Source organism: Panthera onca, chromosome E2 (genome assembly GCF_046562875.1).
Source record: "Panthera onca isolate mPanOnc1 chromosome E2, mPanOnc1 haplotype 2, whole genome shotgun sequence".
In the NCBI taxonomy this organism is placed as follows: Eukaryota; Metazoa; Chordata; class Mammalia; order Carnivora; family Felidae; genus Panthera; species Panthera onca.
This window is the reverse complement of record NC_138353.1, coordinates 49,127,991-49,142,569: the sequence shown is the minus strand read 5'-3', so window position 1 is coordinate 49,142,569 and position 14,579 is coordinate 49,127,991. Positions and strand designations below refer to the sequence as shown.

At 44.8% G+C, this 14,579-nt stretch overlaps 1 protein-coding gene across 4 annotated transcripts in view; it reads left to right on the top strand.

Annotated features, from left to right (window-relative positions):
• Positions 1-14,579, top strand: part of WDR59 (WD repeat domain 59) — an 86,101-nt gene that overhangs the window by 30,849 nt on the left and 40,673 nt on the right. For all 4 annotated transcript variants that reach the window (XM_078438986.1, XM_078438985.1, XM_078438988.1 and 1 more), the window contains exons 6-10: positions 359-396; positions 4,286-4,374; positions 7,933-8,049; positions 12,127-12,204; positions 14,373-14,529. In XM_078438986.1, coding sequence (XP_078295112.1) covers positions 359-396; positions 4,286-4,374; positions 7,933-8,049; positions 12,127-12,204; positions 14,373-14,529 — 479 coding nt within the window. The remainder of the gene's footprint in view (positions 1-358; positions 397-4,285; positions 4,375-7,932; positions 8,050-12,126; positions 12,205-14,372; positions 14,530-14,579) is intronic.

Genomic DNA, 14,579 nt, shown 5'->3' with positions numbered 1-14,579 from the left:
AGTTATGCCTCCATGACTGTTGCTTCATTGCCACTGGGAGAAATGACGCCAGGAAGGGCTTCTTACGGCTTCCTCCACCCCTACGATCAGGGTCACGCCGGCCACGCTGAATCACATAGTTCGTTTTCTGTGGCTGCAGCTATGTGATTTGAAATTTCGTCTCAGCCTCATTTGAGGCAGATGAGAAAGTTTGTCCCCGAAGGGAGACACTTTACACTTGCTTCTAAGGCCCTCACGTTCCCTACGAGCTCCAAATACCCACTGAAAGGAGAGTGGAGAAATGCGTGCAGAGGATGAAAAGTACAGGTGGATGGTGGCCTATGAATCAGGCATTTGATTTCTGACTTTTCTGTTTCAGAGACACAAGGAAGCCTACCGTTGCGCTGTCTGCTGTAGGTGAGTCTATACTTCCCCCACCCCCACGGGGACTGCCCCCTGCCCACACCCTGGCCGGTGGGGTTGTGAGTCTCTCATGGCAAGGGGCTTGCTTTAGGCTGCTCTCGGAAGTTACAGTCAGGACTGCTGAGCGCGCTCAGGGGCTTATTTCGGGATTCAAGGACAGGAGCTGAAATAGTTTGTTTTTAAACTTTTTATTTATTAAAAAACATTTTTTAATGTTTATTTTATTTTTTTTAATGTTTACTTATTTTTGAGACAGAGAGAGACAGAGCATGAACGGGGGAGGGTCAGAGAGAGGGAGACACAGAATCCGAAGCAGGCTCCAGGCTCTGAGCTGTCAGCACAGAGCCCGACGCGGGGCTCAAACTCACGGACCGTGAGATCACGACCTGAGCCGAAGTCGGACGCTTAACCGACTGAGCCACCCAGGCGCCCCTTAATGTTTATTTTTAAGAGAGAGAGAGAGGGACAGAGACAGAGTGCGAGTGGGGTTGGGGCAGAGAGAGAGGGAGACACAGAATCTGAAGCAGGTCCAGGCTTTGAGCTGTCAGCACAGAGCCCAGCACAGGGCTTGAACCCAAGAGCCGTGAGATCCTGACCTGAGCCAAAGTCAGACGCTTAACCGACTGAGCCACCCAGGCGCCCCTGGGTGCATATAAAAATAGAAGAAAACGAACTGCCTTGTGTTCATGATCCAGCTTCCATAGTTGTCCCTGTCTAGCCAGTCTTATTTCATCTTTACTCCTACCTACTGCCCTGCCCCCCACTCCCATCTTCTCTGGAATTATTTTGAAGTATGTCGGTGTCCTATCATTTCCTCAACAAATATTTCAGTCAGTAATACTTCTACAAGAGAAGAATCCTCTGCGGAAATGTAACTACAATACTATGAACAGACCTTTAAAAATGTTATTGGTGGCTCTTTAATATCAAATATTTAAGCAGTATTCTGATTTTCCTAATAGTCTCAGTTGTTGTTTTGTTGTGGTTTTTTTTTGTTTGTTTTTTTTACAAATTATTTAAATCAGAATCCAAATAGAGAACATACTTATAATGGTTGATGGAATTCTCATCTTTTGTGATTGGTAGGTTTCTTCCCCTTCTCCTTTTTTGGTTTGTTTTTCTTTTCCTGAGGTTTATTTATTGAAGAAACCAGGTTTGTCCTGCAGTTTCCCCACAATCTAGATTATGCTGATTGTGTCCCCATGTTGTCATGTAATATGGATGTCCTGAAACTTTGAAACTACTTTCTGGTCTACCTGTTTTCATTGCTCAGTTGGAATGGATTGTTTTTGAAATTCTGCTTTGGGTCCATTGTGGGGCATTCCCACTGATTCCTGAGAGTAGAATTTGGGCACAGAACTGGTTATATCACAGCAATGAAGGTCAGTCATCAGTATTGTATTTTGGCATCCTTGTTAAAAACATACGTCATCTATCTCTTAAATCCTGCTCCTCGGTATCTGTTTGTTACATTTGAATTTACACGTGGTATTTGCTCCAAAATGATTATGTGATGTTTTTTTCTTCCACATCTCCATGCCTCATCATTTAAAGACATTGAACATCACACCTGTATTAAGCAGGTGGATTATCTGTTTTGTGAAGTTAGGGACCACATCTCTTTTATTCAGTGCTGTAGCCCAAGGTCAGCATTTGTGCCTGACTCAAGGAGATGCTTTGTAAATGTTTGTTAGATGGCATGGGAGTCAAGCCCCTGTGCCTCTGTGCTAAGTGCTTAATAAATCTGTTGATTTGGGCCACCCCCACCCCCACCACCTCAACCTTTAGGCAGTTATGGTCTGAGACATATGATGGGGCACAGACATGGTTGCAGAAGACATCCAACTGAATGAAAACACAAATGGCCTATAAATGCCTCAGTTGCTCCCCCGGGATTTTGTTGCTTCTACTTAAAGGTTTCTAAGTTAGGTTGGTTTTAGAGGAGCTCCCAAAAGAAAGTTCTTTTTTTCAACCCACTCCTTCTGATTGCTTTCTTTTCTGTTCTGAGTCCTCTAAAGAATAGAGGTAGGGAGTCTTCTTTCTTTTTTGCAGGGTAGCAAAGATTTCTCAGGGTAGCAAAGAGGAGAAAAGAGGCAAATGAGAAGCTGTGGATTTTTGGAAGCTGCTTGATCTACCATTCCCTGAGAGGTTCAGCCTTGGCTAGTATGGCTTCCCAGAGGCCATGGTTCCTATCTATCCATGAGCACGTTGTTTATACCTTTGGGGTAGGGAGTAAGCAAGAGCATGTGTGTATTCAAGAGTATTCTCTGTCTGAGGACACCTGTGGTCTGGGACCTCTGTTTGACTCTGTTGTCATGAGCCTAGTAAAACAGGTTGAATTAGGCGGTTCCCAGAGCCCTTTGGGAGGCTTCATGGTCTGATGGACCCCTGCACTGGGGAAAGTCTTCAAGTAATTCTATCATGAGGAAATGGGACAGACCCTTCTTACTCACCTTCTCCTTGAGCTGATACCTTTTCTTGCTAAGAAACTGTGTCTCCTAAGTAGTGTACTACCTTCCTCCTTTAGGGGTCTCCACTATTTATTCTTCAGTGACTTAAGATGTCCTGTGTCTCAGGCAAAAAAAAACAACAAACAAACAAAGACTGTCCCCAGAACCAGGCAGAGGTAATTTCTGAACACCAATTCAGTTTTGTAATAGATTCTCAGTCCTTGCTCTGTTGGTGTCACTCTAGACCTCGTGGTTCAGGTTGCTTTCCAAAGCCCTGGATTCCCTATGGTGTCCCCATTAGTAAACAGCACCCTAAAGGAAGAAATATTATGTGTTGTCTGAGCGAGGACAAGAAGAGATGGGAAGCAGAGCTGTCGTGTTGTTCTGGTTTAACTTAATTAACTTGGTTATTTTATTTTTTAAACTTCATTCATCTTGAGACAAAGAGTGAGAGAAAGCAGGGGAGGACCAGAAAGAGGGAGAGACAGAATCCCAAGTAGGCTCCGCGCTGTCAGCAAATAGCCTGACACAGGGCTTGAACTCATGAACTGTAAGATCATGACCTGAGCCGAGATCATGACCTGAGCTGAGATCAAGGGTGGGATGCTTAAGCAACTGAGCCACCCAGGCACCCCAACTTGGTTATTTTTAAGAGTCCACGAGAAGTGCTGATATGTCCCGGTTTTCGACAGACCTCAACCCCTCTGGCATTTTACACTATGCCTCCTCTCTTAAATAGCTCCTTTGTTATTGTTGTTACTTCTTTGTGTTGGCAGAGTGGGGAAAGGACTCAGTTCACGGTGCCAGGGACGTTCCCTTTCCCTGACCTAATGAGGGGCCACTGACCACGTGTAGCCGCCGATGGGAGAAGAGAGCGTAGGAGGGGGGTGGTACGCATACCCTTCTGAGGGCAGAATTGAGCAACACGGAGGCTTATTCTTCAGCTGAGGAACCTTTGTTTCTCCAAGACTGCCCTCCTAAATAGGCGAGGAGGTGAGCAAGTAAGTGGGAAGGAGCAGGCGTTGAGCTGAGGCTCTTCTGGGTGGGTGCTCCAGGTTGGTTGGTCGTCGGGGATGATGAAGAGCCAGGTCGTGTGCTGAGTAGTCAGTTTCCAGCCAACAGAGCCATGTTGAACTGCTGCTCATGAGAAACTATGTTTCCCTGCTGCTTCTGTGCCGAGGTAACCTGTAGAGTTTTTTCCTAAGTCAGATTGTTTCCTCCGTTAGGTGCCTCTGATCCTGTTCCAATGTGTTAATTCATTTATTTTTTGGCTTCATTTTCTCTTTAATGGAGGAGCTGGTGCAGTCCTAGAAACTTGAAGGGTTCTGTTCTCATTCAGCCAGAACTCGTTATCCAGCCCCCCTGGACACACTCCACTCTGGTTCCAGAGGAGTTGACGGCAGCAGCTTTCTTCCCCTGATTTTTCTTTCCAGCGGGTGCCTCACAGGTCAAATGGAATAAAAAAAATGCTAATTGCCTCGCCACCAGTCATGATGGGGACGTGCGGATATGGGACAAGCGGGTGAGTAATCTCTTCCCTCCCACCCCAGGTGGTCTTTAGTCCCTCGCAGCGGGAATGAAGAGGATGTTGTGAGTAGCAGGACTTGTGTTGAGAAGCCAGGGTGTCCTCTGCAGTGTGGCATATTGCCATTTTAAGGTCACAGTGCCAGATGACATTTGCTTCGTGATCAAATTGATGTTGAAGGAAGATAGAGAATATTCCGATCAGTGGTTAAGCAAATGAACTAGGCCTGACCTAAGTGAGGGCCCCATTTTGCTGCCTCCTAATTATGATGTCAGGTGAGCCACTCCACTACTCCAAGCCTCAGTTACCTCGTCTTCAAAATGAAGATAATCATAGCGAATGGGTCACTGAGGAGGTCGAGCCTGGGAACCAGACACTGTTCTAGAATGGTCAGCAGGCTTCTTATCCCTGCCCCAGATTGCGAAGTGCAAACTAGCTGTTCTAGGACATATTCCATCCTGAGTATTTCTGGTATAAATCACTGAGGCGAGGTACGTGGCGTGCTCAGATCCTCCCTTAGACGTCTAGCTGTCCTTTCAGCCTCCAAAGAGCCTGCAGAGCCCGGATTCTCCCCACACAGCCCATGTAACTGACGGGCAGGGAAGAGGGGCAGGGTCCCGGGCAGCTGCCGCCACGGAGAGTCTGTTCGGAGTTTGGTTTGTTGGTATCGGAGAGGACAATGACTCGGGGAAAGGCCCCCCGAACTTACCTGCCGGATGATTGGGTAGTAATGCACAGAGCAGTCGACTTCTTTCTGTAAGATCTGGGGTGTCCTACTGCTTCCTGCTTCCTGCTTTCTGGAGCTGGAGGCTAGAGCTCCTCAGCCTCCGGGGAGCACCCACTTGTCGTTTTCCCGAAACCATCAGCCTGGGTGCTGACTGTCCAGTCTCAGCGTGGCCCTGGCAGCCTCGTCCCTTCCCTCGTGGCAGGGAGGTGGTCATGTGGTTGGGGAGAGGGAAAGGAGATGAAGCGGAGACGCAGAGTCTGCCGCGTTCGGTGCCAGGACCTGCTGGGGCAGCGTGTGCCGCCGAAGCCCTCTGCCTTAGGTGGCTCTCAGGTGAGCAGGTGAGTCCGTAAGTAGAGGTGGCCAGGTGCATCTTCTATGTGTTAGTTTTTGTCTGTGTCCCTTCGTCCAGTCTGGTGAGAGCCATTCGCCTCTCTCTTTATTTCTTAAATTGGCGACTGGTTTTATTCCTTTCATCATTAGCATAGCACTTAAACATAGTAAATGGTTTAAATAAAATATTTGGTTAATTTGTAGAGCATATATATTTGCTTTAGAATGTTTTCAGGCCGTAGGCAAGATAAACCATTTGGTATTCAGCCATAAACCCTGTCAGTACTTGTTTTCCAGACTAGCATTGGAAAACTAGCTTGTTTTCCAGACCAGCATTGTTCTTTGTCTTTCAGAGATCGACTGCCGAACTGTTCCTTTCTAGCCTTCTGACTGTTGCACTAACAATCCTGACTTCCCTCAGCATTTTTATCTGTTTTGTTTAAAGGGTTTTAACCTTGTTTTGTTCCATTAATACTTAAGACTTTTGCTCACATGGATTGTAAAACTTGTAGGTCATATTCTTACTTTTCTGGCACTTTCCCACGTCAAAGCAGCACTGATGGTACCAGGCATCAGAGCCTTAGAAAAGTGCAGTATCAGTGGGAATGTTGGATTTCGTTCACACACCCAGATGACTGATAATAGTAACATTTTCTAATCGTTCATTATGCACAGGCATTGTTCTAAGAACTCTCTATATGACTAGCCTTTAAAATAAGTGGTTTTTATCCCCATTTTACAGACGGGTAAACTGAAGCATGGTATGTTGTCAAGATTTAAACTCAGGGAGGCCTGATTCTGGAGACTGCTCTTAACCTCATAGACCAACACTAATTATAGAAGTAATAGATGCTCTTTGTAGGAAATATAAAAGGAAAAATAAAAATCATTTATAGACCTATTACTCAGAGGCAAGTGCTAACATTTTGGTGTTTTCTTACGCTTTTTTTTTCAATATATGAAATTTATTGTCAAATTGGTTTCCATACAACACCCAGGGCTCATCCCAAAAGGTGCCCTCCTCAGTACCCATCACCCACCCTCCCCTCCCTCCCAGCCCCCATCGACCCTCAGTTCTCAGTTTTTAAGAGTCTCTTATGCTTTGGCTCTCTCCCACTCACGCTTTTTTTTTTTTTAAATGTTTTTTTATCTTGAGAGAGAGAGAGCAAGCGTGAGCAGGAGGAAGGGCAAAGAAAAGAGAGACAGAATCCGAAGCGGGCCCGACAGTGTCAATGTGGAGCCTGACGTGGGGTTCAACCCCACAAAACGTGAGATCATGACCAGAGCTGAAACCAAAAGTCAGACGCTCAACCGACCGAGCCACCCAAGTGCCCCTGTACTTTTTTCATTTAACGTTACAACACATGCATTTTCCCTGTGCTATAATCCCTAAGTAGAACATTTAGTGGCTATATCATATGGGATCAGATAGCTAGTCCATAATTGACTCTAAAATTTAATTATTCCCCACTTACTATTTGTGTTGTTTCTGGTTTTCTGGTAGCCCAGATAATACCAAGATGAACATCTTTTGTTATCTAAAGCTTTTTGTGAAATGAAATACTCTCTTAAGAAAGGAAAATTTGAAGTTGGTTGATAAAAATTGTCAGTTTTTTGCCAGAAGGTTGTGCTATTTGGTATAAATAGCAGCAGTGACAAATGCAGCCTTGTCAGCATTGAGTGTTATTTACATATGTCTTCTAATTCGATAGCTTAGTAATATTTTATTTTATTTAAAAAATTTTTAATGTTTATTTTTGAGAGAGAGACAGACAAAGCATGAGCAGGGGAGGGGTCGAGAGAGAGAGAGAGAGAGGAAGAAAGGGAGACACAGAATCTGAAGCAGGCTCCAGGCTCTGAGCTATCAGCACAGAGCCTGATGAGGGGCTCAAACTCATGAACTCGGAGATGATGACCTGAGGTGACGTCAGACACTTCACCAACTAAGCCACCCAGGCGCCCTGTAAAGTCTTACTTTAATGTATATTTCTGAGGTTTCCTTCTGCCTTTGTCTTATATAAGCTTATTAATCATGTATTGTTTTCTTTTGCAATGTGTGTTTGTTCTCTTGGGTCTTGGTGCTCGATTACTTAAATTTGGTGGTTTTACCTCCAGGATCGTGGGATGGGGTGGTCTGTTTGCATGTCACAGCCCTTCTCCTTGAGTGATAGTGAGGAAGGGGGGCCGATACTGCAGTCTGTCCTATTTGGGGGAAGAGCACACACCGCCTTGTGTCCTTCATTAAAACTACGCATGGCGACGGAGCAGAAAGAAATCTGGCTCACAGGCCCATATGCCAAGCGTGCGTGAAGGAGAGCTGGATAAGTCTTTTTCTGTTTGTTTGTTTTAAGCAAAACAAAGTGGAGTTTCTTAAGGATAGAGAGAGGATCTGGTAATACTCTTGTGTGCCCCCACTGCCCATGTAACAGTCCGTTACATGGTAGACCCTCAACGAGTGATTTGTAAATCGACAACACTCGGTGCTGATCCTGTTGTAGAAACCCAGCACCGCAGTGGAGTACCTCGCGGCCCACCTCTCCAAAATCCATGGCCTGGACTGGCACCCAGACATCGAGCACATTCTTGCTACCTCCAGCCAAGACAACTCTGTCAAGGTGAGTGATCCACTGGGACAGTTGGGGTTCCGTGTGTGGGAGGCACCAGATTTCGTAACAGCACTTTCTTTGGAAAGAAAGCTACAATAAGTGAGCACAGTGTGTGTGTTTTAGGGGTGCACGGGCACGTAAACCTGGTTACGTAGGCCAGTAGGAATGATGGGGTAGCGTATCTCCGTTGCGGCTCCTGGGATTTGTTTAGACGGTTTCTTCTTTCCCTTTGTGAAAGGGAGTCAGAGACTAAAGCATTTAGAAAGGAAAAGCTTATTTGCAAAGAAGTTGTCAAGAAGTCAGCTTTCAGAAAAAAAAAAAAAAAAAACAAACCAAAAGCAAAGCAAACCAAAAAACCACACCAGATGTATATAAGTGAAGGAGAAAAGCCCCCAACATTGTTAAGGTTACCGAGTTTGTGGTTCGTCTCCCTGGGGTGGAAAAATAGCAATTTTCTCACAAGATGATCATGTCTGCAAAAGTTAGGACATCTTTAGTCATCAGCACCGCAAAAAGTCGGGAGCAGAGTTGCTCTACTGGATTCTGTAACTTGCTGGAAATGCTTGAGGGTTTATGTGTTTCAGTGACCCTCGTGTTTGTGGTTTATCGTGGAGTGTGACGTTTTGTGTTGTTTGCTCCTCTCCCGACTGTGGAGTATGCTGTGTTTACGAAGTTGCAGGGCACAGAGTCAGCCTCGTTCCACACGTGCTCCTTGAGCTCAGGTCCCTGTCTGGGAGGACAGAGATTTGACCACAGTAGTTTACTTAGCAGTTTTGCGATTCAGCATCATCGATTTAACGTTCTGTTTACATAGGCTCCCGTACCACGTCTTCCTGCGGTGTGGTCAGCAAAACTAGATTCAGACACTACGGCCTAAAAAGTTAACTTCTGCCTTGAGGATTGTCAATCCCTTTGGGTTGGAATTTACTTTTACGTGCCACAGCGGGGTTTTGTTGGTTTGCTTGTTTTGGATTTGGGTTTTTGTCACCTTGTCGCCCAAGTTCAGAACCCAGAAACCATCCAGTTCACCCCCTCCTCTTTCCTCAAGTTTGTCGCCGTTCAGTGACGTCTTTCCCACCTGTGAGGCTGGGATTCCATAGGTATTAAAGCAGGTGACTGGCCAGTTTCCACCTGTGAGATTCAGCCCCTGTTCCTTACTTGTAGGCTTAGCCTACGTATTAAATGAGATTTTTTGACATGGTATTTGATGTATTCCACTATATCCTGGTGGGTGGAAAGCAGTTTTTATTGAATGTAAATAAATAGCATAATTGTAGAAAGTGTAGGAGTTTAGAGGCACTTTGCATAATATTCAACCGTTATTTTTAATAATTTGTAGATAAGGGTCAGTATGTCTTTTTTTTCCCTACATAATCATTTTCTTAAGTTTACCTTAAGAAATATTAGCTTATAATTATAGTAATTTTTATTATATTTTTATTTTCTGAATTCTAAGGGGTGCACTGGAACAAGGTGCCATTGAATGAATGTTTCACTCGAGTTAGGAAATTGTTAAACTGTAAAACTGTTGAATTGAGGCTTAGAACTAGATCGAAAAGAAAGAAAAGGATTTTTCTTTTATGGCTATTAGAATTAGAACATTAAGGAAATAAAAATAAAAGTAGAACATGACCACAATGAAATGACTTCATACCAGGTTAGGTGGTTGCTTTTTTTCCTGAACTTGAGCTGAGCAGTCTGTTTTACAACATTGCCTTCTTTAGACAAAGTGTCCTGGAAATCCAGACACGGTTCCTCGGTACATCCTGACAGGTGTGTGTCTGCCCATGGGTCAGGGTCACCTTACTGAGAGAGTCTTGTACCCATGACGCTGTTCAAGAATGTGATTCTTTCTTGCCTGAGGCTCTTCTGATATTTCTTCAGAAGCCTTCCTTTCTGATCTGTAGCTCGTAGCAAAGGCCCTTTGGCAAGTAAGAGAAAAGCAGAAATCACCTATGAAGGGGAGGATGGCATGGCTCTGGTTCTTATAGTGACCAGTCTGTCACATTGAAACAGACCAAAGTCCTCCACTCACATGCAATATGTAATCATTCCATAAGACTGTCAGTGGTTGCCTTGAGAATAAGATCGTGTTCTGGTGAGTGAGGACTTGGTCAAATCCCCAGGGTCCTCTACCTTGTCCCCTAAGTTATATAATCCTTTTTAAAAAAAGGATTACTTTTGTTAACAGTTACTGTGACAGTCTGTAAATGCGCATGAATATGCTTCTGTCCGACATGACAAGTAACCAGTTTTCAAAATGTATTCATAATACTAATGTTTTACTTGTATGTAATTAGCTTAGGGAGACTGAATTTTTTTATTTGCTTGTTTTTCACATATGGGAGACTTGGTAACAGGAAAGCATTCATAAAGTGTTGAGCTAATTAAAAATCCGGAGAATGCCAAGCAGACCTAATGATGTCTCGTTTCCCTTCTTTTACGAGTTGAGGGAGCAAGTTCCCTGTGGCCATCTGGGAAATGCTGAGGCAGTTTAGCTGAAAAAGACATCTTAAAAATTTTATTATCTTGAATATGGAGCCCGAATTTGACAAAAATAAAGTGTTGTCAGAAGGAACAAGAATTGCTTTATGTGATTCCTTTAGAGCCACACTCTCCCCGAACCCCTGATTTCTAGCAACCGTTGTTGTGTTCTCTATCACTGCAGTTTAGTCTTTTTGAGAATGTCATTTAAATGGATACATTCAGTATCTTACTTTCTGAGTTGGCTTCTTTCGCTCAGCATAGTGCCTTCAAGATTCATCCAAATTGTTTTCAAAATCGATAGATCATAGACTTTTTATTGACGAGCAGTAATCCACTATATGGATATACTGCTACAGTTTATTTTCTCTTGACCCATTGAAGGACATTGATGGGGCTGTTCCCAGCTTTTGGTGATTATGAATAGAGCTTCTATAAACATTCGTGTATCGATTTTTCTGGGAATGGACCGTTTCCATTTTCCAGGACAGATACACAGGAGTTGAGATCACTGGGTCAGTGGTATGTGCTCATTTACTTTTTAAGAAACTGCCAAACTGTTTTCCAGAATGGTTTCTGTCATCTATTTTTTTTTTTTTTTTAGTGTTTTATTTATTTTTGAGAGAGACCAAGCAGGGGAGGTGCAGAGAGAGAGGGCGTCATCTATTTTTAAAAATAATTTCTTAGTGGGGCGTCTGGGTGGCTCAGTTGGTTAAGCGGCCGACTTCACCTCAGGTCACGATCTCACTGTTGGTGAGTTTGAGGCCCGTGTCGGGCTCTGTGCTGACAGCTCAGAGCCTGGAGACTGCTTCGGATTCTGTGTCTCCCTCTCTCCGTGCCCCTTCCCCGCTTACGTTCTGTCTCTCTCTCTCTCAAAAATAAATAAACATTAAAAAAAAAATTTTTTTAAGAGAAAATAATTTCTTAGTACTTGAGTAATTCAGAGTCTCACTCTCGGTCCTCCTGCCTTTTGTGCTCTGCCATTTCCTGCTTTCATGACAAATGTTCAAGCTCTAAGTATAGTTGTCCCATCATGGAAAACACAGGCAGCTCAGGCAGAGTGTGTCTGGCTTACCTTCATATGTTCCGCGGCCTCAAGTTCCGCGTGTTCCGGGGCGGTGGCGGAGCGGGTGTGACCTTGCACAAGTTAGACTGTTCAGTAATTTAGCTTCTTCATTTGAAAAAGAGATGAATAACACCCGTTATTTGGTTGTAAAGATTAAACGGGATACAGAGCTGAAAGCTCTAAACTCTGGAATGCAGTGAGTAGTCAGTACATCAGCCTAGTTCCTAGTTACGTTACCCTACACGGTGGAAACGCGATGTGGCATGAAAACATGTCATTCTTACCTTTCAATTACAGGGCTGTTTAGTAGGCAGGCTGATGATGGTGATCTGCGCCCCGGGGCCAGTCCTCCTGGAGTCCGGAAATACCCCGGGAATGTTTGTAAATGGGAGACGGAGGGTTGTGTCTCTGCCACGGTCCCAGGGCCAGGGGGCTGCATGGAACACACCGAGGACAGAGCGAAGCTGGGCTCGTTTCGGTTGTCGAGTCTTTTGATGGCGTTTAGTCCACACATTATCCTGCTCTCTTTCTTCCAGTTCTGGGACTACCGCCAGCCTCGGAAATACCTCAGTATTCTCCCTTGCCAGGTGCCCGTCTGGAAGGCCAGATACACGGTGAGTGGGACACCCCACCTCCTGCTGGGGAGCTTCACCTTGGTGTTCCAGATGCGGGGGGTGGGGTGGGGCGAGGGCCACGAGGGCCATTTTCTCTTACTTTCTCTGTGAGGCAGTTTTCACTTCCTGTCCTGGTTGAGGGGTGGGGACACAGGCGGTCATGATGGCATAAAAGCTGCCAGGTATTTAAAAACTGGCGCTTCGAGTGTTGGGGAAGAATCTGCACTAGGATTGCTGGCCACCACCTGGGAAGCCGGGCAGCACGAAGGTGGCCACTAAGGGCAGGGGAAGTGGGGAGATGGAGCCACAGGGTTGAAGCGCTTTCAGTCAGTGGATTTCTTCCCGATGGTGGGAAGAATTCTGGCTTTAGATTCTGACGACCTGGGTTTGGGATCCATCGATGCCATTTAATTTTTCCCCAAGATTTATTGAGGTATAACTGACATATAACATTGTGTCAGTTCAAGGTGTCTGATACACTTATTTATTGCCAGACTACTGGTACCATAGCGTTAGCTAATACCTCTGTCACATCACATAATTACCATTTCTTTTTTGGATTGAGAACATGTGATATTAATCTCTTAGCAACTTTTATGAGTGTAATATGGTATTGTTCACTCCCGTCACCATGCTGTATATTAGATCCAAAACTTACTCGTCTTCTAACTAGAAGTTTCGACTGGAAATTTGACCAGCATGGTCCCCGTTTCCCCCACCCATCAGCCCTTGGCAAACACCATCCTGCTCTCTGTTTCTGTGAATTCAGCCGTCTTAGAGTCCACATGTAAGTGACCTCACCCAGTATTTGTCTTTCTCGGACTTATTTCACTTAGTGTAGTGCCCTTAAGTCCACCCATGTTGTGGCAGATGGCAGATTTCCTTCTTTCTCCTGGCTGAATAGCATTCCGTAGAATGTATCTAACACGTCTTCTTTATCTTTTCATCCATTGATGGACACTTAGGTTGTTTCCGTATCTGGGCTGTTGTGAATAATGTTGCAATGAGCCATTTAATGTGTGTGTGGCCTTGGGCAGGCTACTGGATGCTTTTGAGCAATAGTTTCCTCCTCTGTAGAACATGAATAATAATTTTTACTAGGTCTTCCTTTTTATTATTGTGATAAAATTTACCATTGTAAGATGTTCAATTCAGTGGCATTTAGCACATGCACAATATGACTTTCCTTTTGAAAAATTGTGTGTGAAAATGCTTTGTAAACCATAAAATGCTACAGATGGGGGGGGGCAGGCTGTTATCAGCCTTCCCACAATTTTTCCCATTGCCGCATTGATAGCTGCTGATCAGATACAATCTCTTGTCCTCAGTGTCAACTTGAAAGGGAGCACAGAGGTGAATAAAGCTGCATTTCTGCATTAGGCTGTCACCCCGAGACTCTGTGGAGCATAGAAGATAATTTAGGGATTAAGTGGCTTTTGCATCTAGGAGTGCTTGTCAAGAAATCAGACATTGTTCTTATGCATTCAAATACTTCTCTGGATTAATATGTTTACTTTAAAAAATAAACAGAGAAGTCCAGGAGTGCTGCCAGGAGGGCAAGTGAAGATAAATGTGCTTTTAGATGACTGTGGTTTATTCCTTAAAGAACAGAGGCCGGTTAGCTACTAAATGGGCCCCTCAGCTCCCTAGCAGATGAGGTGTCGATAAGTAAAACATGTCAGTCCTGAAACTGGAGGGTTTTCCTCTGAAGAGCTGCAGTTTTGGGGCCAGGGAGGTGCTGCCTGATGTGGATGTGTGCTTCCGGTGTGTGTCCACATGGCAAGAATTCTGCTTGCCGCTCTGGGGTTTTCCCCAGGGTGTCTTGCACAGTCGTTCCGGGGAAGCACCAGGATGCGACACAGTGTTTCATGGTACGCAGCGGTCACAGCCATTTGCTTGTTTCAGAATTTAAAGTTCTCCAAGGATTTGGCTTAGCTTTATTTTTTACCGGCTGTGGTCCTTTCCACGCGAAGAAAAAGTAAAATAAATGCAGAAGGAAAGTAGATGTGATGGGTAACTTACGGTATTGGAAAAAAATCTCCCCCGAGTGGTTGGGATCCCCCCATCGTGTAACTTATTTTCGTTAGGAAAGCATCCCAACTTGGGTAATTCAAGATTCAGCGGCGTCTCCCAGGAATAATCACCTTCTTTTCCCTTTCCTGCCGTAGCCTTTCAGCAATGGACTGGTGACTGTGATGGTTCCCCAGCTGCGGAGGGAAAATAGTCTTCTCTTGTGGAACGTCTTTGACTTGAACACGCCAGTGCATACCTTTGTGGGGCACGATGATGTGGTGCTGGAGTTCCAGTGGAGAAGACAGAAGGAGGGTGAGGGGGAGCCTGATTTCCTCCTGAGCCGTGGTCCACGGCATCTCCAG